The sequence below is a fragment of the Mya arenaria genome, chromosome 7, assembly GCF_026914265.1.
Source record: "Mya arenaria isolate MELC-2E11 chromosome 7, ASM2691426v1".
Classification (NCBI taxonomy): Eukaryota; Metazoa; Mollusca; class Bivalvia; order Myida; family Myidae; genus Mya; species Mya arenaria.
This window is the reverse complement of record NC_069128.1, coordinates 63,226,686-63,253,355: the sequence shown is the minus strand read 5'-3', so window position 1 is coordinate 63,253,355 and position 26,670 is coordinate 63,226,686. Positions and strand designations below refer to the sequence as shown.

Genomic DNA, 26,670 nt, shown 5'->3' with positions numbered 1-26,670 from the left:
TAAACTGTTGCACTGAGTTTAAAATATTTCTGCAAAGTGTATCCTTATTTCATTCTTGTCATATCATTGCTACTCGCATACATTTTTTCATCGAGCATTTGTACATGTACTTTAAATTTACAAATTGAACAACTACCTGTTAAAGTAGAGCATTAAATGTTTATTATATGTACGCGTACCCTATCCAACCTATCTGATTGGACAATAAGATTATTGGGATAAGACATGTACAACAAGACTAAATATCATCCCTTCACAATGCAATTATACTAATGTCGTTGCAGTCTAAGGTTATACAATGATGAGACACGAAGGTGGTTGAGTCCGTTTTCATTTTTGGAGAGTGCAAACGACATTCTATACAAATGAAGCGACATAAACATTGTACCTGCTGTATTAACTGATTATTATGATAATATGATATTTATTATAATTCACACATACCATCTGGTATCTATCATGAATGAGAGTTTCAAATTACATTTTTCATATACTTATTTAGTACTACTACGCGGTTTTCAACTTTTCTTCGGATCAATTAATGTTACACTAGCTTTTGTCAAATTGTGACATTTAGAATCGTGTGTTACCACAGAAATGCATTTTATCATTGCGTGCATTTAAATTCTCACCAATACATTGATTACTAAGCAATTAGTGGAAGAAGTCACGTGATTTAATTTAATTTTCCGGTAGGCGTACTGGGTGATTACAAAATCTATACTCTGAGTAATAAATGAAGTCTTTACTATAAAATGAGATTCATTCTAACTAACAATCAGTTTCATTACAAGGTTTCATTGAGTTTTATTAATAGACTTCCTTATTTGTGCGGATTATTGGTAGGAGAACGGGGAAAGTATCTACTATAAACTTATTTAAGGAAAATAGGTATTTCAAACGATGACATTTCTTTTCTATTTGATATCTAAAACTTTATTTAAAAGCTCAAAAGGATTTATTTTTTATTTAACGCTTCATATTTTTCAAAATATATTTATTTTATGTTTAATATTTTATACAAGTAAAAAATAGTTTTAAACTATTGATCATGATGATGAAAGGTAGATTCAAATAATGGATTTCATAATATTGTTTTCACAAAAGCATAAACATTAATCTGTGATCTTCATATTGTGTTCATTAACCCACACATAACAACACGTTGCAATTAAATTGTGTCAATATCATATTGACTCTTGTTGATCGTTGTAACTGCACAGTTTGTATTATTTATTAATGACTTCCTGCTGTGATAAAGTACACTGCACGTTATAATTGTCTGAGGTTAGAGAGATCTTTTAAAGCGTGAAATGCATGCAAAGTAATAATATTGGGGATTCGGATTTAGTTTGTTTTATAACATTGCATGTCGCTCGTTCAGTGTCTGAAAGGTATTTAACTTGCCAATATAAACAGGGAGTATATATAACCCTTATCTTTTGGTTTTGTCTAGGTTATTTCCATTGTTTAAAAACAATGACACTTATTGAAATGCATAGCGGTATGTTTAAATGTGCTATTATTTACAGATTAAAAAGGAAATGGCACATTTTGTCGTGTTGATTCTGGTTGTTTTGGGAATGGACGTTTTATATGCATCTGGAAAGTCTTTCCACTATTTGTAAGTAGCAGCTTAATCAATAAAACCAGTGTTGTAAATTTGCAATTGTCATTTAAAGCATTCATATTAACGCTTTGATAATGCGTACTAATTTTTTTTAAACATAACTGGCTTAGATTGGTTTTCAAAAGTGTATCATGTCTGCTGGCTCAGCCCTTACAATCACTAATGTTTGACAGCTGACGTACCAAAAATAAATTTTCGGCGAAAACTGACCAAAACTGAAATTCAAGTTGACAAAATATAATTTCGAATATGTATTCATACGAAAAAAGTATATTTCATATCATCGTTATCATAGGGACTTTGAGACTCGGGTAAATGTTAGCAGAAGGGATTGTAACATCATGAAAAAATAAACACGGAATACGATTTATAATTTTCGTTAACATATATTTTAAAAGAATGTGTTGATTTATCGTCCAGTAAAACATATATATATATATATATATATATATCAAACAGTATTTATTGCATTCTTATTTATAAACATGGTTTTCAGCATTAATCATTTCATAAACATAAGCATTAATGGAAGAATACATTAAGCTTATATAATCCTGTATGAATTTAAAGGATAACTGAAAGGTTATGGTATTACTTGACCTTCATGATAATTAAAAACTGATGCAATATTTCTTTAAGGAAATCTGAATGTTAAAACATGTCTTTCAATATCACATTTCGTAGAGTATAATTATTGCGGACCTTACAGTGTGTTACTTCATATTAACTGCAAAGAATAGTGTATCTGGCAAATGTATATCCAGTCTTTTACAAATAACAAAAACTAAATTCCATAAAATGCGCATAATATTAATACATTTTATTTGAAATATACAAGTACATACATTCACTCTTGTTAATGCCTCATAAGAGATTACATTAGATTTTAAATAAATTAAATTAATGAGTCTCAGCGAATTGTAATAGATGAAATAATATGTTGCTGTTCTTGCTTTGGTATTCAGAGAAAGTGCCCAAAAGTTCGGAGAAAACAACCTGTGCAAGACTCAAGACCAGAGACAGATGCTCCAGAAGGCATTACTTGGAAAGGTCTGTTCATCATCTGATAAGCAGAGCAACAAGGGCTTCAACAATGGTCTGTATTTATATTAGAAGAAGCTTGTACAAAACAGAGCATTTGACGACTTTGTAATAGGCTAACATAATGTCATTAGTTCACTTCAGTCTGAAGCTGCGTGTACAGAAGAATTAATATTCTGAATGACATATTTATATTATAATGTTTGCAAAACATGTTGTGCTAACTTGTTATCATTTAGTATCAGTAATTTCAATTAAGAACGTATAATATATAAGATATATCACAAGTAAGTTATCGAATGAAATACGAAGGGGTTTTTTCCATTGTATAATTAAGTTGATTTTTTCTCAGATGACTTCATGCTGTACGTAGTCCACACCCTTTGCAAAGATACAAGCGGCTGGCTTGCTGATTGGGTGCTGAAAAACGTGGATACTGATGGTAAGATTAACTGCTGTTGTTATATTGTAATGCCATTAATTAGGTGATGTCATAGTAGCCCACTTATTCGTCCGAAGTTAGTTATATTGGCCGAAGGGCAAAGGCCAATACTGCTGACCGAGGGCAAACAACTTGGCAGATTTAAAAACACCTCATAAATAAGTATTTTAGTAAATAACTATTACGTATGCTACGACGTTTTGGTTAAAAACATTCTAATTCCTTACCTTAAGTTTAATTAAAGCTGATCATGGATTCTGACTGTACTTTGATGAATTTGACATGCATTCTTTATAGTGACATTGTACATCATTATGAATAAAGCCGATTGCAATGTACAGTCTAAGGAAGCATATTTTTGTGATTTATTCGTAAATCGTTTGCCAAACGTTTAAAATTGTGTTCGCGATTGTTTTTACCTTCGTCGTTCATTTTGTTGATTTCCAAAAAATAATTGTCATAAAATCCACCAAAAGGTTAAATGCAACTGTAAAATCAAACCGTACAAAGTAGTTAAAGTATTTTATAGGCAAGTAAATCAAAGTAAGTTTAAAATAAATCAATCAATTTCCAAAAATGTGTTCGCGATTGTTTTTACCTTCGTCGTTCATTTTGTTGATTTCCAAAAAATAATTGTCATAAAATCCACCAAAAGGTTAAATGCAACTGTAAAATCAAACCGTACAAAGTAGTTAAAGTATTTTATAGGTAAGTAAATCAAAGTAAGTTTAAAATAAGGCAATCAATTTCCAATAAAATGGGCGCCTTGTTAAACAAGTTACAGTATTCCCATATTAAGACGAGTTTTGACAGCCTATGAAAATGGTCCGTTCCACGAATCCCGAGTTTTTCAATATTGGGCGAGTGTTTGCAAATATTGTCGTCAATTGTCAAATCGTAATGCGACAGTTGTCCTGGTATAGCCTCAAAAACGAAAAAGTTTATTTATGATTACTCATATCACATGCCTCAGAATCAGACGTTTTGGAGAAAAATAAATAAAAAACGTTCAATGAAGTGATTTCATATACTTTCAGAAGATGGACGGGTATCCCATTTTGAGGAGAACATGTTCTACAACAACAACGAACTATCGACGAAATAGATACAATGTAGCTTCCAGTTGTACTTTTGAACACATCCGGTCTGGTTTGACAAGGATCTGGATTGCTGGTCAATCCGTATTGTATTCTCAGCCATTATTGGACACTTCTGGTTGTTGGGGATGTTTTTGGATTGCTGGTCAATACGTTTTAGAAACTCATTAATTAGGAGCAAAAGGGGCTATTTTGCCTTCTTCTTTATGTTATTTGCTTAATTACTCTTTTCACGACCAATGAACGTTCTAACTGTGATATGTGTGTGCAATGTGTGTGATATATTTACACAGCATTCGTTAATATTTTTTCTCTTTAATTGTTATTTGTTGTACAATGCTTTCCTAAATAGTTCATTGTCTTAATAATAGTACAATACACCCATTTATAGTTTGTTACAGTTACTTAACAATATATATATAGCAAACATCGAGGGGGACACTGAAAATTCTAATTGACATTTATAACTAATTTAAGAGTCAATTTTATAAAACAATAAACACGTACACGCAAAAACAAGTTGTTAAGTTTTCGCACAATGGCATTTTAATGGGCTGAGATGGAGGGGGGGGGCGGGCTCATATATATTAATGCTCATTTGTTGCGAGTGTTTCTTTAAATTATAGTGCTTAGAAGTGCAGAGGGTTCGACGCACTGCTAACTTATTTTTTTTTCCTTCGATACCGGCTGTGACACGCCTTGTTATGTTCTGTAATACCTGTCATACACGTTAATTACCAAACTGTTAGTCTTAATCATTGCAATACGATGTTTAATTTAATTTATCATCTTGCATTTTGTGTAGCTTTAACACCATCAGAATTTATATAAAAAAAATATAAAAAAAACTATGTCAAACTATTTACTTGAAGAAATACGTGAATAAATTATTGTAACGGAATTATAGTTTGTATATGTAATTATAGAACCTATGTCCATGTCGAAAATTGTTTTTAGCATTAATTCGTGTTGCCTAATAAGCTAAGAAATGTGTTATCTTCAAACAAAAGAGAAGTTGCCTGAATTTAGTCTACCCAACTGTCATTTCTTTCTGTTCACATTGTTTACAGCATGCAATATTGTTCGCCATGTCTGTTGGCTGATGAAGTGAGAAAGTAATTATCAAGGGGCGTTAACTCTACGTTATGATTCAAACAATTAACTCTACGTCTCAATTCTGTGAAAATTAAATATCAGGTTTGCATTTAATGTGATTTGGATACATGATATTTTGTTATTCGTCTAAGTCAATACTCATTATATACTGTTATTTACCAAACTATTGGTTGAACAAAACTATAAGGCCGACCACTGTCAACCTGCTCATGATTGCCAGCAATTTGTTTACGACCTCTGTTAAACAATTGGTATAATCGGTTGACCAAAGATGCCGATTGGTTACCTAGGGCTTATCACATAAATATAATTCGAAGTGAACACTAATATTTTTATCTTAGACTATAAGTTATTTCTCTGATTAACGCAAATTCTGAATGTTTATAACAATCAAAGTTTATCAATAAATATGTACGATTTCAAATAAGCTCTCAATTTGCTGTGAACAACTTGTGTCCAACAAAAAGTTAGTTAGAATATTGGAACTAAATACAAGGTAAACATAACAAAACCATGTGTTTATTTGATGATGACACAGCCGTTAGTATTTACAAGTTAAAATATGATGTACTATGCAATAGCAATGTTTAAAAACCACTTATGAATAAAATGTAATGCATTCTTGCAAACTGTATATCCGGAACCTTGCGTGACTATTGAACGTGTTGCATGTTCCCTTTGTGTTCACATCAATCAAATCTAACATGTTCAACGATAATTGTTCATAAGTTCGATCTTGGGGCTGAATTGCGAGCACTTTAACAAGCAGATACGTTTGTAATAATTGATAGCAATCAAGTTTCAAAATTATTTTGAAAATAAAACCTTTTTCAACACTTTAACACAATATTGACAGCGTCTTACACAGAATCTGACTTACACCATAAAAATAAATTTGAACCAATTAAATATGAGCAGAACATATGCACCGGTAATAAAGAAATAGGTTGTCACTTTTTATTTACAACTACAACACATTACGACAACATGAAAATATAAATCGTTCGTAATTTGTCCCTGGTAAATCAAAAGAAAAACGTTGAGATAAACTGCCCGTATTCAGCAAATGGCTCCAAACATCGGGTTTACATCGCAATAAACAAGGAAACTGTTTTTATCTCCCACATCAATCGCCGACATGGTGATTATTTCACAGACAACTATGTTCCAACCTTGACGATCGATTCAAAGCCAATCCGCTTTCAGCATGATAATCAATCCCTAATTAGATCCTTCTCGAAGTGACTGATGAAACCGTCACCTGCAAATACAAACAGAGCTGTATTATTGACAATGTATCGGAATTTGCAAATTCGAGAATATTGTTTCCGTAGACTATTTAAGGCCGGCCAAAATGCAAAAGTGGATGGGGAACGTTAAAACGAAAACGTTTGAAAGGTTCATTATCTTTTTTGGGGAGTGAATAATATTATTCTTGGTGTCATGTTTTATGAGAGTAAAGAGTTAAATTAGTTTTACAAAAGAAGATTTTATCAGAATTTGGATCAAAAAGCATTCACATTATTTCGGAAAAGTCTGTCGACATTATTACTTTGCTCTGATGTCAAAATGCCCCAGACTACCTATTAACAATGTCTTCAGCTTTCTTGATGATATCTTGTGAAATAAGAAAGTTATTCAGAAAAGAATGAAAAATAATTGATGAATTTTATTTCCGGGTTACACAAATGCATACATCTGATTAACATAGCTGCATACAACACAATATTTATGCGAAAAACTAACAAGCCCCAAGACATTTTTGATAGGGCAGTTCCGATAAGTTTGACTCAAAAACATATTCTCTGTGTATTAAGACATTTCTGGGAAAACATAAATGCTTATTAATTTGAAATCTGATAAAAATATGCTCTCGTAAAAATGATCAACTCCTAATTACAGCTTTTCATGTTGCCGGTATAGATAAAACAAAACACTTCTATTTTGCTTCCTTAGATAAACGCATATTCCTACACTTCAATTAATGTTCCGATAACCGCATTATCTTCGAAACACCTCTCAGACTGGTTTTTATAAACGACGATTGTGATTGGTCAAATGTTTTTTTTATTGCGTTAACGTGTATGTAATGTCGATAAAACAAGTGACGTTATCGATGATGCCGCTGTTCAAACAGCCGATTTTATACTACGTGCAATTATTCTGAAGACGTGTTTTCCCCAGGTTTGTAGTGAATTACCTCAATATCTTTCACAAAAAAATGAGTATGAATATAACCATTTACTATTTAAAAATAGTAGTTCATCTTTTAAAACAATTATTAATCAATGCAATCGTAAAGCACGAAGACGGACTTCACTCAACGTGCATTCACGAAATATGTTCATAATGACAAACTGCAAAACTAAACAGGCAATCGTTAATTAACAGAAGCATCCGAAACATATGCAATGAACAATAAGTTTTCAATATATTTATAAAGGCCTGAATATTATAATATTTGTTTGCTTTTTTAATTACTTGAACATTACTAAATAAATTAAAGAGTCGTGGGTCATTTTGATTTATAAGTAAAGTTTTGAAGTAAAGTATATATATAATTGTACAATTCACACAACGTGTAATACAACCGTCTTTATCAAATATTTCTTTGACCCAGCTGTCTAGCATCTCATCTTTTCTCTCACAAAGGTCAAGGACGAAGTAGATTATCATCGTAGCTGGAATATAGAGACGAACTATCTTTCTACCTATTTAGAATCAAACATGAATGAAAACAGTATGCATTAACTAAAATAATCTCGTGAAAACACATCAACTAACAAAAAAGCAGAAACCTAAAATGACTACCATACAAATAATTATATGAAAAGCTACATAAACAAGCTCAGTAGCTTAAAGTGTAAACATAAACCCCATTTAATGGCACAGGGTTAAAGCCAAAGACGTATAACACAAACCAAATCTCAAACAATAAACATGGAATAACAGCACACAACTTCACAACCAAAACAGTGCTGATGTACTATATTAGAAAACTAGATGAGTTTATCAAGGATTGTAAGGTACCGCCTTGGAACAGTCAGTAAAATGTAAATTTACTGGAGATTTAAACCAGTTTGCGTGCGCAATCTTACTCTTATCCCAACAATCCAGAATAAAGTAAAAACCTAAAAGGCAAATCTTATTAGATTATGCATTAACTTGAGAAAACTTAAAAATAAAACATATAATTATAAACTAATAGGTTAATATTAAGTATTGCAATGATAAAGGATCCCAAGTCTATCTGCAGATTAAGGAATACAATTGTAGTACCTAATGCAATCGCTTTTCAACGATTCAGTGCAGTTATTGTTCAAAGCTATGAATATCACAGTCTGCCTTAGGTTCAACACTGTGTTATCATAGGGTTTTATAATGAAAATGTACTAAAACTGAGAACAAAAAAAGAAACATCCTGAAAAGAAAAAAACAAGACATATATTTGCTAAAGTTTTCTATCAAATGATTACCTAAGTACTATTGTAAAGAAAATAGACGTCACACGCAAGCCAAAAACTGTTTTAAAGATAACACGTATCTGCAAAATCTTATCTTCATAAAACCAAAGCACTGAAAGTTTAGTTATGTAAGGACGACATATTCAATCTTATATTTTGTATGAGATATTCATCAACAAAAACAAAAAGGCAAGAACTCTTTAAAGTATTGCCGTTATATCCACGGTTAAAATGAAATCCGAGCTTTTCATTGAGCCTATCTGGTCAAATAGCTGCTGATAAAATTTGAATTTTACGAATTTTTATTATTACATCACCATTAAAATCGGGGTGAGCAGTACATTTAGCAATCAGCGATTTAAGACTTCAATTGTACTTTGATATGATATTATAATGACCATTAACAATATTTGAGAAAGTTTTCCTTAATTTATGATATCTGAATCTCTGTTTTAGAAGTTTTCCGTCATAAGTTCACTGCATGAGTTGATTTATTTTAACACATGTACATATTATAGTGATTTTTTTTCAACTGTGAAACAAAACATTATATGATGGTGAACTAGGAACATCTCTCTTTTAGAAGTTTTCCGTCATAAGTTCACTGCCTGAGTTGATTTATTTTAACACATGTACATATTATAGTGATCTTTTTCAACTGTGAAACAAAACATTATATGATGGTGAACTAGGAACATCTCCATCTAAAAAAGGGTAATTCATTATTTTAGAATTAAAATAATTACGTTTATCATAAAGGTGATATTCAATTTATCTTTCCTTACTTCGAGTTGCAGATCTTGATAGGATGATTTTAAAAATGTTGTATTAGATTTATTAATTTGCAATTGTGAAGGGTATATCAATTTAACATTATCTGTAAATACCGGATTATCTTAACTTAGAATATGGTCAATATATTTAAAAGTGTTTTGAATTTATCAACAAGGGCAAGATCTCCAGACATAGATATTTCCAACATATATTCACTTTCATAGCAGTATAAAAGAGGTTTGCAAGTAAAGGTGCATATTTAGCACCCATTGGAATGCCTTTTGTTTTCATATGTAAACATTTACCGAAATAGATACATATATATGTGCGATGTTTGATGTGTATGGCCAATGTTTATTCCATCAAATTATTACTGTTTGTCAATAATGCTAATGTTCAGATTGTATTTATGGGTATTATTTTTATTTCACAAGTTTCGTAATTAAAACTATTAACTATCATTGAATAACTTATTCACATGCGCATTTTATCTTCTTTGAGACTGTTTATTTTTTAAATCAAATGGGACTAAATAGGAACAAATATGAAAACAAAATAATTAATTGGAATAATTGAGATTAAAATATTTTTAAGGATGCTTCTGCAAATAAGTACCTGAAATGTTTTGAAAGTGTTTTCCCAAGGCCTTGTAAAACCGAACCTTCCCATTCGTGTGATTGCAGAGTCCATGTCTGGCAAAATGATGAACTGTTCTGAAACAAGCGGGGAAATACATTGCATAAGAAAAGCGTATGTTTCCAAACCGCGCGAAAAAGCGCATGATCAACTGAATCATGTTTTTGTACGGTTGATGTAAAAAAAGCTATCTATGGTTTTAATAAATTATGTGACATTGTTATAATATGGTTTACTACGTACAAAACGTGTAATACATACGGAGAATTAGGTTTATCCATTATATCCATTCTATGATCAACGTTTCCAGTGTTATTCGTCGAAGATAGTTCGACCCCCTTTACACCGCCGTAATAAACGGTTCCGATTTGTGTTCCCCTACTTTCTTGGAAACAAACACATACTAAGAAATATAACGGTATCCATGCTGCAAGGATTCTAAACATGTTTTCTCCCGTTGTCCGTTTGTTCTACTTAATTGTGATGTGCATACAATACTGTGAACTCGTCGATATATATTGGTCTTGTGTCTAAAACGATAGCAGCCAATTTCCAGGAACTTTCAATACATTAGATCAACTGTCCGCACACGAGGAATCAGCTTGATATAGCAAGGAAAAGCTTTTCGAAATTATGCAATCGTATTTCTGCAGCGCATGATAATGATGTCTCTGTCTATTGATTTGATCCTTTAGGGGATTAGTGTTACCGTTGTTCTGTTGCTTTGAAGTCAAACATAATCGAATCTCTGAATGCTTTTAAGACAGCGGGCTTTTAGACGTAAATGATTGATGTTTTGTATGGTTCACATAAGTTTTCCACATAAGTATCATTATATATTTCATATTTTGAATTGAATGCTAAAACAAAAGGTACTTATGTTTTTGCTATCGTTGCTATTTTATTTTATATGCAGTTCTATTTTCTATTTGATATAAACATATGTATAATTGTAAAGATACAACCTACACTTATATCACATGTATTCATCGGGTTGTGTTTCTATTTGTGACCATAAAAACCATTTAATTTATTTTTCATAATAAAAATACAGTCCGAAAGACCGAGGAGCTTATTAGTTGTTTTGGATCGGTTTCGTTCTGAGTAACTGAAAACAGCCATGAATTATGAACATATCTGTGTTTTTATCCGCTTATATAATATGAATTCCGATTTAGAATCCTTCGTTGGCTCAATGTAAATTGTTATTCCTAACAACAATTTCAGGACACTTCCAGTACAACATCACGTAATGATGTTTGGTGTTTGGAGCTTATAACAGTTTCAAATTCATTCCTACGGAATATTTTGAATTGTTTTTCAATTGTGTGGAGAAAGTTGATAGCCAAAAACGACACATAGTTGCAATAATTCTGTTGCAAATTACCCTTTCGAAACGAACTTGTCAATCATTTAAATGACATAAGTTCACGCATTCATGTCAGACTGAACCGCCCCAAAAGCGGTGTCGATAAGTAAGTTACGGCACTTGAAAACATACCTTTGTTCGCAATCTTTTTCATGTAAGCGTTATTGAAAGCTAAATTTCAGTTGGTCGTTCATTTGTTAAACCAATGCAAATTTGCATGTTTGGATTCTTTGCTGGGGTATGAGCTAGTTCCTGGCGATACGTCAAAATAAACACCAAATCGCTAATGGTGGCAGTCGGCTGACCTGAGTGGAATGTCGATCGACAGGGCACAGACTGGCTTATGTGGACTTAAGGCCTTAAACATTGAATGAATTAAACACATGAAATGCTTTTTTTATTTGCACACAGTGGCAGCAAAATGTAATAGATATATATTGTGAATAATTCACCAAGTCATTTTCTATTATTTCGATGTAAGTGAATACATATTGTGCTTTATCGATGTTAAGACATCATTGACAGTAGGTATTCCACTCATACAAATTAAACGTGTTTAATCACATGTTTCACATGCAAAATAAATGAATTTTTATATATATATATATATGTATATATACATACAAATATATATTTAAGAAATAGTACACAGACCACTGCGTGTCATATGCCATTATAAGGACCAGCCAGTCAGCCACCGAAAGTGTATATGGACCGTGCCTCTGTTAGTCAGGGTGAGAAATCACGTGATTTCAAGGAAGTTTTCACATGGATCATAGCGGGTTACAACCGATGTTAAAAAACAAGAAAGTGACGTTTATGGCTAAATAACTTTTTTGACAGAAAAGATATGAAATATTTCTTAGCCTATGAAAGAGAACCGTTTTTTTGATGAGGCTTATATGTTCATTTTTTAATATTGATACATTTTGAAACAAGTGTGAGGCCCCTAGTCGACTCGTGTTCCAAGGCAGTAATCCCATCATTTATCGGTCAAGCTGTTTTGATTCTAGTGTGGTCTGTTCTAGGAGTTTTTGTACCCCTTGTTCATTGTCGTTTGGGTCCCTGCCTTGTGCCTCCAAACAGTATCGACAACTTGGCCTGACCCTGTAGTTTTTAAAATATTATTCATATACGACGCCACATGGAAATTTATCCATCGGCGTCGGCCAGTTAGAATATTAGGCTTGATACGTTGTGGGCCATATTGCACAAACAAGATGGTACTCTGATTAGAGCTAGTGAGATTCTTTAACGTGTACCAAAATATAAAGCACTATCACACGAGACCCCGTTTAACGTCCCTGCTGGAAAACTGATATGAACCAAATGTTTGTCAAGATACAGCATTTATCACATGCTCACCTTTGTTTACCGTGTAATAAACCTATTACGAATATTGTTATCTTACAAATGTGTAAGATAACATATTATTTGCTTTTATTGGCTAGACTAATCACGCGCGACCTAGATATCCCTCCGCATTGTTTGTAAACAAAATGGTTTAAACGCCAACAAATAATGAAGCTGTAGGACCTCCGGAAGACAAATGGCTACTGAATCATAGTGCCAGAAAGCATCTTTTTCAAAATCTATCTGATAACTATGTTCAGCCAAACCAGATAATGCAGATCAATAGTGACAGAAATATTCAGTCAGTCAACGAATACAGCCACATTTATTTAGTGACAAACAACACGAGAACATTTCAAACATCTACATCTTGACAAACACAGGCAATATGCAATCAATATCATTTCCTTGCCAGTTTAATCAGATGTCGGTTACCAATATTACAAATACGAGTTCCGCAGCACAGGCTTCTCTTTTCACATTCCATGACGACAAAAATATCATGTTTGCTGGAAACATTCTATGTGAAACATTTTAACATCAACCTTCAGGCAGTACAGACTAAGGCTTCGCCGTAATCATCTGCATTTTGTGAAACTCCATGTTCACTAAGAAAACGCTGCAAAATCATCGTAGAAAGCGACAGCGAATAAAAACGTTTAAATCCGTGCATACAGTTAAATTTGACAGACCAATAAAGGTCACATTTTACAGCGTAAATGCATGTACTCACAAAGTGACGTCATCAAATTGTGTATTTATTGTGGGGTTTTTTTTGGTTAAATTTGTTCGTTGTTCATCTTGTTGTATATTTTACTGCACATTTTTATATTTGTGACTTTTTAATCAGAATTAAAATTTGATAGCTATTTTTGTCATTTCCATTTAAAACTATTTATATGGCGCATCGATGACATTCCACTCTGAGTACTTTGGCTGTCGAACAATGGGTTAAGAAAGTGGAACTAAATTGGTAATAAACACAGTTTTAAGCATGTGATAAAAAGATCTGACACTCGTTGTCATGTAATACAATATCTTTAATAAACTCGTCCATGAAAGTTGTTAGTAAGCTCGCCACAGGCTCGCTTACTCACAAAGTTCATGAACTCGTAAAGTAAAATATTGTACTAAATGACAACTCGTGTCAGAACCTATATATAAAGGATAAATAATTCTCTATTGAAACGAGCAAAACGTGAAGAGGAGTTGTCCTTCTTGTACTCAAAATGCCGAAGAATTTAGCAAAGCGCTAACATAGAGATTACAGCTTGAACTGGGCTTATGTGTAAACAATTTGCTACTGAGCATGTTTCTGTAGCTTTTTGCATAAATATTAAACTTGATTTTATCAGTCTGATGTTTTCAGTATGTATCTGCATTTTTGCAAAATATTCAAGAAATAGAATAACGTGTGTACAAATGATAATATAAATATTTATTAAGCTGTGTCAAATAGGTATAATGTAATTTATGGAATTAACAGGTTCGATTCCGGAGAGGAATACCGTTTTGGTTTGAAATGACGGTATGTATTTACTTTACACCCAGAGAACTTGCTACTTGATATAGTAGGTAAAAATACTTGATATAGTAGGTAAAAATACAGCAAGCATATCAAGGCATATGACATAAAGATCATTCGTTGTTTTTAAAAGAATCAATTAGCACTTGAAACAATAAGTTGGGCTGATAATCAATATTGACTTTTAATAAAAAATAATACAGTAAAGGTTCAGCAGCAATCCAGATACTGGTAAAACAAGACCAGAGACGGTTATCATCTAAATGGTAGATAAACTCTTTGTAGTTCTTCGATAGTTAGTTTCTGTGAAAATACCACCTCTCTTCATAAGGGGATATCTGCTCATCTTCTGAAAGTATTCGAAACAAGTTTACATTTTAGTCATTTATCCATATTGGTTTATTTTTTCCTGCAAATGAAACATCGTATGCTCATTTAAGAAAAAAAAAACATTTTTAAGACAGTACAATAAATATCCGAAGAGCTTAGATTTGTTACACTCTGCATATTAAGATATTTAAAAAGTCAAATTATTGCTGCCATAAATTGCACAGTAATTGTAAACCTGTATACAATCAAATCCAGGAACTGTACAAATGTTTATGTGCTTGATGTACCTCGTATTTTTGTCTGCTTATTCCACTTTGATATTTTCAAAATATATCTTATTGCTTGGTGATTATTTTCATTTTTAGTTCAATCTGTTACGGTCAAACATTGTTGGTTAACAACTTGCACCGCCGGTATTTTGTTTTCAAGAAACACCGGTTTTGAGAACAGAAATGTGGCAGGTGCATGGAGTAACTCTAAACACCTTGATTGACTAGTTGTGTGGGTTTATATCGGGAAATCCCAGAAGGGATCGGGGTCTGGTGTGAGCTACCTTCTATTATAGGCCACATAGCCAGCGATCGTGGTAAGACATGAATGAACGCCACTGCAGAGTCATTCATATTAATCGTACATCGGTGTGAGGAAGCAGAGAGCATGACACGTTAGCGAATTTTCGAATTATCCGCCAGTTTTGAATCATTGGCGCCATTCCTATATGGCAGTATCATAAAACTGAGAAATGTGTAGACATGAGCGTAGTAAAACATCTTATTATGTCACTCGAGAACAAAATATTTTACACATGCGGGTACAAACTATTTTCGCAATTACTGGGATTTAATATTTAACTACTCGAGATTTGCAGTGTTCAATCGTATAACATAAGTGGTATTATGAATTTGGATTATAGTGTATTTTAAAGCGAATCGGTGTTTTTGAGTATTCAAACATATTGAAATTAACTACAAGGAAGAACACCGAAAGGTAAACTAACTCGCTTTCTTTATTTTCGTATATGTATTCCTGCTCTAAAAAGAATCGGCGTCAATGTTTCATAATTGATGGTTTGTTCGATACTATGCTGGCATTGCACCCCGTGTGTCTTTCTGCTCACGCTTGACACAAAACGATATGACGGATTATTAAACATATTGCCGAAGTGGCGTCCTTTTCAATTTTCATTCACTTATTCCCTACAATCGCTGGCGTGTTGACGTATAATAGACGGTGACTCACCCTAGTGCCGATCTCTTCTTGGGCATGGGGCTGGGGAAATGTTTATTTTACACTAAATAAATCAAAAGGTTCAGTGTGACTGGATTCACTTACGTCATTTCCGTCAAATACTAAGAAAACGGCCTAACGGTAGACTAATAGACAAAAATATATATAAAAAAAAGAATTTACATCAAAGCTGCAATCTCGAGAATTGACCGTTTTGACAACTTTTTATTTATCTTGGAATGAACTAATCTTTGCGTAAATATCTTTAAACAAGTGACATTAGACTGCTGACAAATTATCGGCTCGCAGTTTTCACTATTAACGTTCGAAAGTTTTGGGGCTAAAGCCGTAACTCACGCTTAAAAAAATAGCTTTTGGCATAAAACATCAATAATGGAACTTGCTATCTGATCCTTTCTCAGTAGTCTTATATTACTGGATCTCAGACATTAACGCAGACATTGGCTCATTTTAAGACATAAAATAAAAACGTTGTCAATATGGTCAATCTGTGTGAGTGCATCTTTGGCCTCATCATAGTTCAGGAATTTCAAAATATCTTCTAGAACGAAATTCCAGCCAGACTCATTTTACTTGATATTATTTACAAACCAATAGCTTTAGATCTCTAAAACTTTATTTTCTTCAAATTAATCTATCAGGTATGGCTCGTACCAAGAACTTATCACTAAGCAATCAATGGCACTCATAATGATTTTTCTTTCATATGATTGTGTGATTTTTTAATCGTTTAGACTTTATTTAGTAGCGTCTTATATCCGTTTAATTCTTACCATCAACATCCACGTATTTACGCACCCACTTCTCGAGCCAGCCTCCTGTATCTTTGCAAAGTATTCCGACAAATAACGGCATGAGGAAATCTGAAATGCAGTTTAAACGATATTGAAGATAAATTTTATTTGAGTTTAGTGTGTTTAATGTAGAATGATATACGACATAGTTATATTGGAATGAATTTTCCAGATGTTGTAGGTACCAAGACGCTTTCTAATTGTATAAAAACACGAATTATAAATTAAATAAATCGAGCCGCAAAAAGGATCCAAGTGTGTATTTATCTAAATTCATTAAGAACATTTACGCTTGACGCCTGTCTCTTTGCAAAGGGTCTGGTCCACGAACATCATGAATACATCTGAAACACAGTTGAAACGGATAGTAACTCCTATTCACTATAGTCAACGCATTCAACATCCACGATTACCAATTGGTTAATCCATTTAATATTTGACCAATTAATCTATTTAAAGTTATAGTTTACAATTATTTCACTTATTGCCTACGCACTATAAATTATTACATCATTTAGCGAAAGCGTTCGAGGTGTTCATTTATCTTAACTCAATACGAACATTTTAATTTATAACCTCGACATGTGATTCTTCAAGAGCGATGCAGTTTATCGTGTTAAGAATTGACCATAATTGAACATGAGCGTAATTTGTGGTACAAAGTTAATAGAATACACTATAAGACTACACGCGTCATATAAGTGAAAAATACAGCTTTGCATGGACGATTCATGACCAAATACATTACCGAATTCCACAAATGACCGAACGATCCTGAATAGTTATTCATAATTATAATTATTCTTATACATTATATGGGCCTCGTTTTCAAACACAAAAGTGGACAAAGCAAAAAGAACACGTATTCAAATATAAAAGATACAAGCAGCTAGATAATGTCTCGGTTAAGCTTGGTTTTGTTATATGAGTGCAAATGCCGCATTTAACGTATGACTGAGATATAACTTATGCCGACCACGTGACTGGAGAAAAAATCCGCCTGTCTTCTTCGGCTTCGTACGTAAACTCGATTGATCTTTTTTTAGTAGGCTACCTTTGATATATTTGGAATAAAGCGCTAATATTGAATACAACTGCAAGCAACACGTTTTTGATGATGGAATCAAGTATTATTGATGGAAAAAATACCGTTAAGGAGCGTAAAGTTAGGTGAACAAATAAACCATAAGTACTTTTAAGCAAACATAATATAAATCAACAATTAAAATCATAAGTTAAACTTACTTTGAAATAGCTCATAATGGTTTCCCAGATTAAATCAAATATTTTAATGAATAAAGATAAATATACTGACGCTAATATTAAATTTAAAATTAGGTGATCGATATACGGCATATATATAGAATTGGAAAAATGCGCATAAAATGAGAAAGATGCATGTGTCGTAAACGATGTAATACATTTAATTTAGTAAGTAAGATTCAATGCGGTTCATACAACAATGTCAAATTTATGGTTTTGACACTTTTTTGTCTTGCAATTGTATCATCTAATGTCTTTCCCCTTTGAACGCTTAACAAATCTTCACCTACCATTCTCAACGCCTGTATTCTTCTTCGTATAGGATGATGGACATGCATTGGCCAGTATTGCCCGCTGGAAAATCTTTCTTTGGTCACTGGTCTGGCATAAATAATGTTTTCCGAAGTTTCGAACGCTTTGTCTGAAATATGTTTTATGAATATATCATATATACGATTAAGTGTTTGCTGACACTCCATAGAAAAGGTGATACTGCTGTTTTCAAATTGTTTTATCTCATTACTCCCAAATAAAAGACATCCGGTTTAATAAAAGCAATTCTAGTTTTTACTGTGTTCATTGTTTTGATACTAAATTGTAAACTGAACAGAATTGACGGCACTTAATGATTAGTGTCTCAGAAGGTAAGCTTATTTCCTTCGATGTTGTTATTTGATACTATTAAATTGGTATCTGAAAACAAAATATAAATGAGTATTGCTCTTCCATCTGTTTGAAATAGCTTCATTTGTTTGTGATGAAATGTTGAGTTTGCAAAAAAACACCATACTTTGTATGCGTATGACGGCCAGCTACGTTTACTCAATAATCGTATTTCGAAAAACAATGAATCATATCTTCAGAGCCATTTGGATATACTACATCAAACAAGAGAAAACATTTTTTGACCCTCCGCTGAAGATAGCTTAGGAGTACAGTCAATACAAGACATAATAATAGTGAAATATAAGTTATTACAGCAAAAATTAAACCTGCAGTCAGCAATAGATATTCTAAAAAATTGAAACTGCACTCTCACAGATAGATTATTTTGACTGCCTTTTTAATTTTAGACACTTTTTTGCGTAACTGTCTAGAAACTTATGATATAAGACTGCGGACAAAAGAGCTGATTGTAGCTTTCATCACTATGCACGTTTAAAATTGATGTTTTTATGGCTAAGAGCATTACAAACGCTTGACGAAAATTAAAATTTTCGACGGTTTACCAAATAGATAAGATATATTTTATGATGAGTTATTTTATATGACTAAAGGTACTGATGCAAATATGAGCTGATTTTGAGACAATAAACAATAAAAAAGGTCAAAACTGTGAGATTGCAGCTTAATGATAAAAGGTAAGATAGGAAATAATGTGTTGCGATCTTTTGCAGTTTAAAATTGGATAAAATATAAAAAATTAAGTCCGAAGCAAATAATGTTTCGCGAACCTTTGCGGTATAAACTATGCGTTGTATCGGAGGAATTTGATAAATAAATGATTTAAAGTCCGCAGAAAATACTGTTTCGCGAAATTTCAGTTATAAACGATGTGTTGTATCGGAGGAATTGGATAAATAAATGAATTAAAGTCCGCAGAAAATAATGTTTCGCGAATTTTTGCGGTATAAACGATGGGTTGTATCGGAGGATTGGATAAATATATGAATTAAAGTCCGCAGAAAATAATGTTTCGCGAATTTTTGCGGTATAAACGATGGGTTGTATCGGAGGAATTGGATAAATATATGAATTAAAGTCCGCAGAAAATAATGTTTCGCGAATTTTTGCGGTATAAACGTTGCGTTGTATCGGAGGAATTGGATAAATGCATGAATTAAAGTCTGAAAAAAATATTGTTTGGCCAACTTTTTTACAATCAATTGTATCAGGGGAAGTAGATTAATACAACAATTTAATTTCGATGAAAGAAATGTTTCGTGAATTTTTGCGGAATAAACAATTCATTGCATTCGAGAAAGTAGATAAATACAAGAATTAAAGTCCGACGAAAAATTATGTTTTTGCTTTTGCGGTATGAACAATGCATGACATTTAAAGACATTTCATGCATTGAGCATGTTCATTTAACTAGATTTTACTCATATTCACGATTTAAAATAATACTTGATTCCTTATATAGAAAATACATATTTTTTCTCAAAACATTATATTTCATAATCTACGTACTTATGATTTTTTGAAAGACTAGCTTAAGATTAAACATAAAAAACATCCTGTTTTATCATGTATACATTTGATCAATTAACACCATGATGATGACTGCTTACCGCCTACTGACGTTTATAATAGAAGATATTTTAAAATAGTATTGCATCATAAATGCAAATATTATAACTTACGAAAACTGGAAAGACTTTCCAGATACACATATCACGTCCATTCCAATAACAACCAAAATCAACATGACCAAGAGCCTCATCTTCTGTTTAATCTGCAAAAAGGAGAGTATAAAAAGTAATGCACATACAAAGACCTGGCTGTAAACACGCACAATACAAATAACAAAAGTTTTTTAATATATATATATATATATATATATATATATATATATATATATATATATATATATATATATATATATATATAAACATATACAAATCAACCATACGTATACATTTCAAACACTGGCTAGGCAAGTCAAAGCCACCAAAGATGACGCCATAGTCCATATGCAATACTGTTTTGGTACGGTTTAATAGCTAGGTTTCGCCTTGATAATTGATCATTAATATAATTGTGTGCTTCTCACCAGGCGACCCGGGTTCGATTCCCGACCTAGACGCATTTTAGTTTGGATAGTGGTCACCAAGCCGGACAAGTGTTTTTTTTCCGGGTACTCCGGTTCCAGCGAGAGTGACTAAATATAAGTTATAATAACTTTTTTCACAATCGTTGTAAAATGTGATGTTTAAACTAAGAATTGGGTCAAATTATTTAAATGAATTGTTCAATATTCATAAAAATGACAATGCCATCAACAATAAAAAATGATATTATTAGGATGTGTGCTTGTTCTACGGACAAACAGAAGAACAAAATATCAAGAAGTGAAATGTTGCAGAGAATTGTTTCTAAATCCCATGTGAACACACACTAAGTCGAAGTAATTTTGTGCAGCATTTTTGTTCTTTTTGGAATTTCTTTTCTCTATGGTCAGTCTCAAGTTTTCAATCGAATACAAATATTATCTTATATAATAGCTGACAAATGTTTTCCCGAGATTAATTTAACACCTTAATTTATCAGCCAATCTCAGATAGCAAAATTAAGAGTTTTTGATTTTTCCGAATGTGCCATATTTTTTCATGATAAAATTTATATCAGACATATCAAGAAAAAGGTCATCAAAACAGTAGGTATTCTTCCAACAGTTTCCATTGTATCACTGATGTGAATGAAAAACAACAACAACAACAACAACGTTTTTCAATTTTAATACTCGTCAATTGAATAAATATCAACTCTTTACCTTTCGTTGAGATCTGTATCGTATTTTATTATATATTTTGTAAGGATATGAGAATATCTAAGTTCAGAGGCGTGGCTCCTGCGTAGCCTTCTATCCATTTGGATTTATAACTGTGCTAAGGGGGGTCACGGGGTATGAACCCCCCCCCCCCCCCCCCAAATGAAATTTATCTAAACAATGATGCAATCTGGGACATTCTGAGCGTTCTGGGCTTATTTATTTAGTACTGGAAAATGGGCAGGTTTAAGATAAATATCAACAAATAAACCCTTCAAATAGCAAACAAATAAGCCCTGGTTATGTTCATAACATCTTTATTATCTAGCATAAGTCTTATTATATGTCTTTGTCGCCATTGAACTGCATAATTATATTCTTAATGTCAATGTACATATGTCTGTAACAGCATGCTTAGTCAAGTACGACTTCTATAACTTTAGCTGAAATGTTTTACTTTTGTGGATTCCTTCGTGTACAGCTACGCGCATAAAGTGATGCTATAAGTTCAAGGAAACACACTCAACTCAGTTCCCTCGTTCAGCGCTAATTCAATGTCTTACAATCGAACAGAGACTTAAATGTCAATATTTAATTAGGGTGCAATTTGGGCTTTCAAGGAAATCAAAGTGCATTTCAGCATAACGGATATACATTATTAGGTAATCAAATTTTAAAATACATTCAGCAGAATGCCATGTGTTTTTATCCTTTATGTTAATACAAAATTAATACGTCTTTTGGCAAAGCTTTTGTCTTTTCATTATTAAAAGAAATCGTTCAAAGGTCAATGAGATTATCGGATTGTTAAAATATACCTCAATGACAAAACATTTTAAATTCTGATTAACCTTTTAAATCCACTAAAAATTCACACTTTATACAATACAAAAGTGCATTTAATAATTTAAAAAGTAAGCAGTATTTTTTTCTCTTACTTTCTAAAAATAAACTTCTAGCACATCAAGCGTCTAATCAATACTTCTCAAAAATGGAAGAAAAAAGAACGTTAACATGTTTAAAATAAAACCTTAGTACTTACCGCGTCACACGAATTTCCGAAGTTTACACTCCTGATTTGAACTGACAATGAAATTTAGTGGAGAATGAATTTCATATTTCACTTGCAACGTCGTTCATTACTCAGATCACAGGTTTGCTTCGAATTTGTTATAATTTGCCACGCCTTTCCGACTCGAAAAATGGGGAAAAACCAGAATGATATCATTTTAAAAGATACACTCTCTCAGAACTATTTCCGCGTTGCTAAAAATCATGTGGCCAAAACAGCTGGTAAAACCTTGTTGCATTATCCATGTTTTTGATCATAAATATGAGCAGCTCGACAACACAAAGAAGAAGGTGAATTCGCGTCATCGATATAAATAGCAATTGACTCACGAACTTCCTCAATTCTGCATATTATGATCCACGAATATTTAACTTGTTTAAAATGACCGCGTTACGTCTACGACGAAAAGACGATTAGTGTATACTCGTAAACAATTACCGCTTTTTGTTGTTTTGTTTTTTAGTGCTGTGACGTTCAATAATTGTTTTCGTAGTAGCAATTTGATTATTTTGCTAAAACATAAAAAAAATTGCTCAATAAAGTGAATTATGTAACTTTTGACTTCGTTTTGCTGTAGTAGCCTCCCTTGACATCATTACGAAAGACTAAGTTAACACATTCGAATTAAAACGCGCAATTGACAGATGGCTATAAAATTAATACAAATTGAAAACATAGAATTAAAAGGAATAATTAAATTGGCAGGTATATAATAAATGGAATATTACGATAAAGTGGTTAACTGGTGACCTGCATCACGTCTCGTTCAGTGAGTAAACGGCCAAGGCGCTGTGTAGACAGAGTCTGTAACGCTAAAATAAACACTAGAAATGATATTCCTACCAAAATATCTGGAGAACACAATCATCCCAGAGATGACAGTGCCATTGTTGCTGCGGACATCATGAGTGATGTCAGAAAGCAAGTCAGAGGGTCAGCACAACCTGTTTCCTCTATTTTCAATGATATGTTGGCAGACACACGATCCATGGAGTGGTATGATTCCACCCAGGAAGTTATGGCTAAACTACCAACATTCTACGAGTCACAATCTAGCCTATACAGGTAACTATCCATCAAATAAGTAATAACCAAATAAATAATAATGCACTTTCTAGTTTCTTAAAATTACATATTTTTTTGCTCTATATGCAGAGCATATTCACTCTCTAATGCATATCTCAATGGATACGTGTTTACACACCAAGCTCGACGTAATACAGGTCACCAGAAAAGCTTCCTATTATAATATCCCCTATTTATTTAACACTCACCAATCATTTACTATTTGTGCGTTTTAAGCTTTTAAATACAGGGGTTCTATTATGTTTTCAGTTATATTTTTTTCATCATGCATTTTTAAGTAAGATGTTAAAAGGTTCCTCTCAAAAAATATCTTTTATACATGTACATGTATTGATTATGAAAAAGAGTGTCACTTTAAGAATTATTAAAGAATCTTTGTCAACAGTTCGTCTTGATTGTTCCTTCGTCCTTCGTTGCGTTACACAACATGCTATTAGAAAATAAAACTTTCCGATTACTCACAGGCCACACTTAATTTAATGAACAACCAATGTAATTTGTTTTTGCGTTAGAATTTGTTTAATGTTTTACGCCTTTCGGCACCCAGAAAAACATTTGAATACTCGTTGCAATGTTCTTTTTACAGAATGGGTGAGAAAGGACTACTGAAAGATGTTCTTAAAAATAAGATATTTTTTAAACAATTCTTGAATTAAATAATAAGATATCGGTGTAAATATAAGTAATGAATTGCGTGGTTGATGTCATTATTGATGATATAAACACAACTTGGCTAGTCAAAGTACGCATGAAGTCCTTCGGACTCCACACACTTTAACCACCCCATCTGCGTTCATACACATTTTATTTATTGCTTATAGTCATTAAATGTAAAACTGTAAAATGTTATGTGAATTTTCCGGTAGGTTCCTATTACGTTTTAAAACGACAAACAGCTCAAAATACATTTGAACGATGACATAGCATTCTATTTTTGTTCTAACAGTTGTTTTCGTCGTTAATTTGTTTGGTATGAAAGCAAATGCTCGAACATTCAGATTCAAGATCAAGAAAAACGTTTGAAAAACGGTATTACCATTTTTCTAATAAACTAATTAGCTGCTAATTTCCAAACATATGTTAATTTAAACTTATGTATTATTTCGTTAAAACAATTTCATATGCCAACATTTTCTGGCTCAGTGTTCTGTCTTGATCAAGGGGAAGTTACTACAATGGATTTTAAAAGTAGTTCTGAAAGTTGATATTTTCACTTCTCATTTCGCAGTGAAAATATCATTTTGTTGTTATTTCACTGATAAAACTCCATCTTTCATCAAAAAGCATGAAAGAAGAACACGATATTTTGCCGCTCTTTTATCTTTTGAATTTGTAGCCACGTTGCAAATTATTGAAAAATGTTTGTTTTGTAAAGGCTAAAAAAATTACCATCAGTACACAAATCATACCATTCTATTTGATAAGTAATGGCTAAATAAGGGAGACATTATAATGCATTAAATTTAAAAAAAAATGCACCAATCTGTAGAGTATACCTTTAATAGCTTACAAACCGCAGGCTGGTATTGGCAAATTAAAAAAATGAAACGCGTGTATAAGATGAGAAATAGAAGCACTCTATTATACGATTTAAGAAAATGTAAATCTGAATATCATTGGATACGTTATCAACTCCATTTTATGATGGCATATACCTTTGCACTTTACGAAATATATCTCCTTAATTTTTCAGAAAACGTTTCCCTTCCACTCGCTGGAGACTTCCACTTTTACCCCCTGAACATATTCCTCTTCCATGAACTTAAAGAAAACTTTTCCCTTCCACTCGCTGGAAACTTCCCCTTTAACCCCCTTAAAATATTCCTCTTCCTTGAACTTTCCTTTCCATTCTCTGGAAACTTCCACTTTCCCCCCTGAAAATATTCCTCTTTCATGAACTTTAAGAAAACGCTTCCCTTCAACTCGCTGGAAACTTCCACTTGTACCCCCTGAAAATATTCCTCTTCCTTGATCTTTAAGAAAACGTTTCCCTTCCACTCGCTGGAAACTTTCCACTTGTACCCCCTGAAAATATTTCTCTTGTACACTCTGAAACCTTCTCTTTGACCTCTCTAAAAACTATTGACTATTGAATTTTTTCCCCTTGCGCTTTCCACTTGCAATTATTATTTATTGTGAAGCTGTTATTGTTATTTTGTCATTATCATTATTATTATTATTATTATTATCATTATTATTATTATTATTATTATTATTATTATTATTATTATTATTATTATTATTATTATTTTATTATTATTATTATAATTGTTCTTATTATTTTTATTAGTAGTAGTAGTATTATTTAAAATATTTTTGTCAGTATTATTTTTATTACCTTTCTCAGTATTATTATAAATATATTACTATTTTGTATTATTATTATTATTATTATTATTATTATTATTATTATTATTATTATTATTATTATTATTGTTACTACTTTAATCATTATTATAAACACTATGGAATATATCCAATTACACTAGTAGTAGTTGTAGTAGTAGTTGTAGTAGTTGTTGTAGTAGTAGTAGTAGTAGTAGTAGTAGTAGTAGTAGTAGTAGTAGTAGTAGTAGTAGTAGTAGTAGTAGTAGTAGTAGTAGTAGTAGTAGTAGTAGTAGTAGTAGTAGTAGTTAGTAGTAGTAGTAGTAGTAGTAGTAGTAATAGTAGTAGTAGTAGTAGTAGTAGTAGTAGTCGCCTAGTAGTTAGCTTCGACACTATGTATCGCTATGTCTTTTGGGCTTTTTTCTTATTTTTATGGACCGAATTATGGTTTCTGATCCGTAATGAATTTCGTAACAGGGGATATATAACAGTATTTGGATTGTTTCTTGCCGCTTTGCAGCGAAGTCTCTCGAATTTGAATAACATTGAATAGAACGCTTCAACTATGACAAAATATATCTAAAACAATAATTAGGAGCAACTTTGCATATC

At 32.3% G+C, this 26,670-nt stretch overlaps 3 protein-coding genes across 3 annotated transcripts; 1 reads left to right on the top strand and 2 right to left on the bottom strand.

Moving 5' to 3' along the window:
* The first annotated feature begins 790 nt into the window (after window positions 1-790).
* Window positions 791-5,076, top strand: LOC128239799 (uncharacterized). Its single transcript, XM_052956236.1, has 5 exons — window positions 791-891; window positions 1,533-1,624; window positions 2,596-2,726; window positions 3,024-3,113; window positions 4,151-5,076. The coding sequence occupies exons 2-5, from the start codon at window positions 1,545-1,547 to the stop codon at window positions 4,216-4,218; spliced, it is 369 nt and encodes a 122-aa protein (XP_052812196.1). The 5' UTR covers window positions 791-891; window positions 1,533-1,544; the 3' UTR covers window positions 4,219-5,076.
* Window positions 5,077-6,269: 1,193 nt separating this feature from the next.
* Window positions 6,270-10,786, bottom strand: LOC128241781 (uncharacterized). Its single transcript, XM_052958863.1, has 4 exons — window positions 10,462-10,786; window positions 10,180-10,277; window positions 7,918-8,007; window positions 6,270-6,587 (listed from the first exon to the last, which is right to left on the bottom strand). Exons 1-4 carry the CDS (start codon window positions 10,644-10,646, stop codon window positions 6,541-6,543), a joined length of 420 nt encoding a protein of 139 aa, XP_052814823.1. The 5' UTR covers window positions 10,647-10,786; the 3' UTR covers window positions 6,270-6,540.
* A 3,610-nt stretch (window positions 10,787-14,396) lies between these two features.
* On the bottom strand, window positions 14,397-22,792 carry LOC128241669 (uncharacterized). The gene is made up of 6 exons (XM_052958689.1): window positions 22,618-22,792; window positions 20,449-20,540; window positions 18,373-18,503; window positions 17,110-17,163; window positions 16,799-16,888; window positions 14,397-14,796 (listed from the first exon to the last, which is right to left on the bottom strand). The coding sequence occupies exons 2-6, from the start codon at window positions 20,526-20,528 to the stop codon at window positions 14,744-14,746; spliced, it is 408 nt and encodes a 135-aa protein (XP_052814649.1). The 5' UTR covers window positions 20,529-20,540; window positions 22,618-22,792; the 3' UTR covers window positions 14,397-14,743.
* Window positions 22,793-26,670: the final 3,878 nt, after the last annotated feature.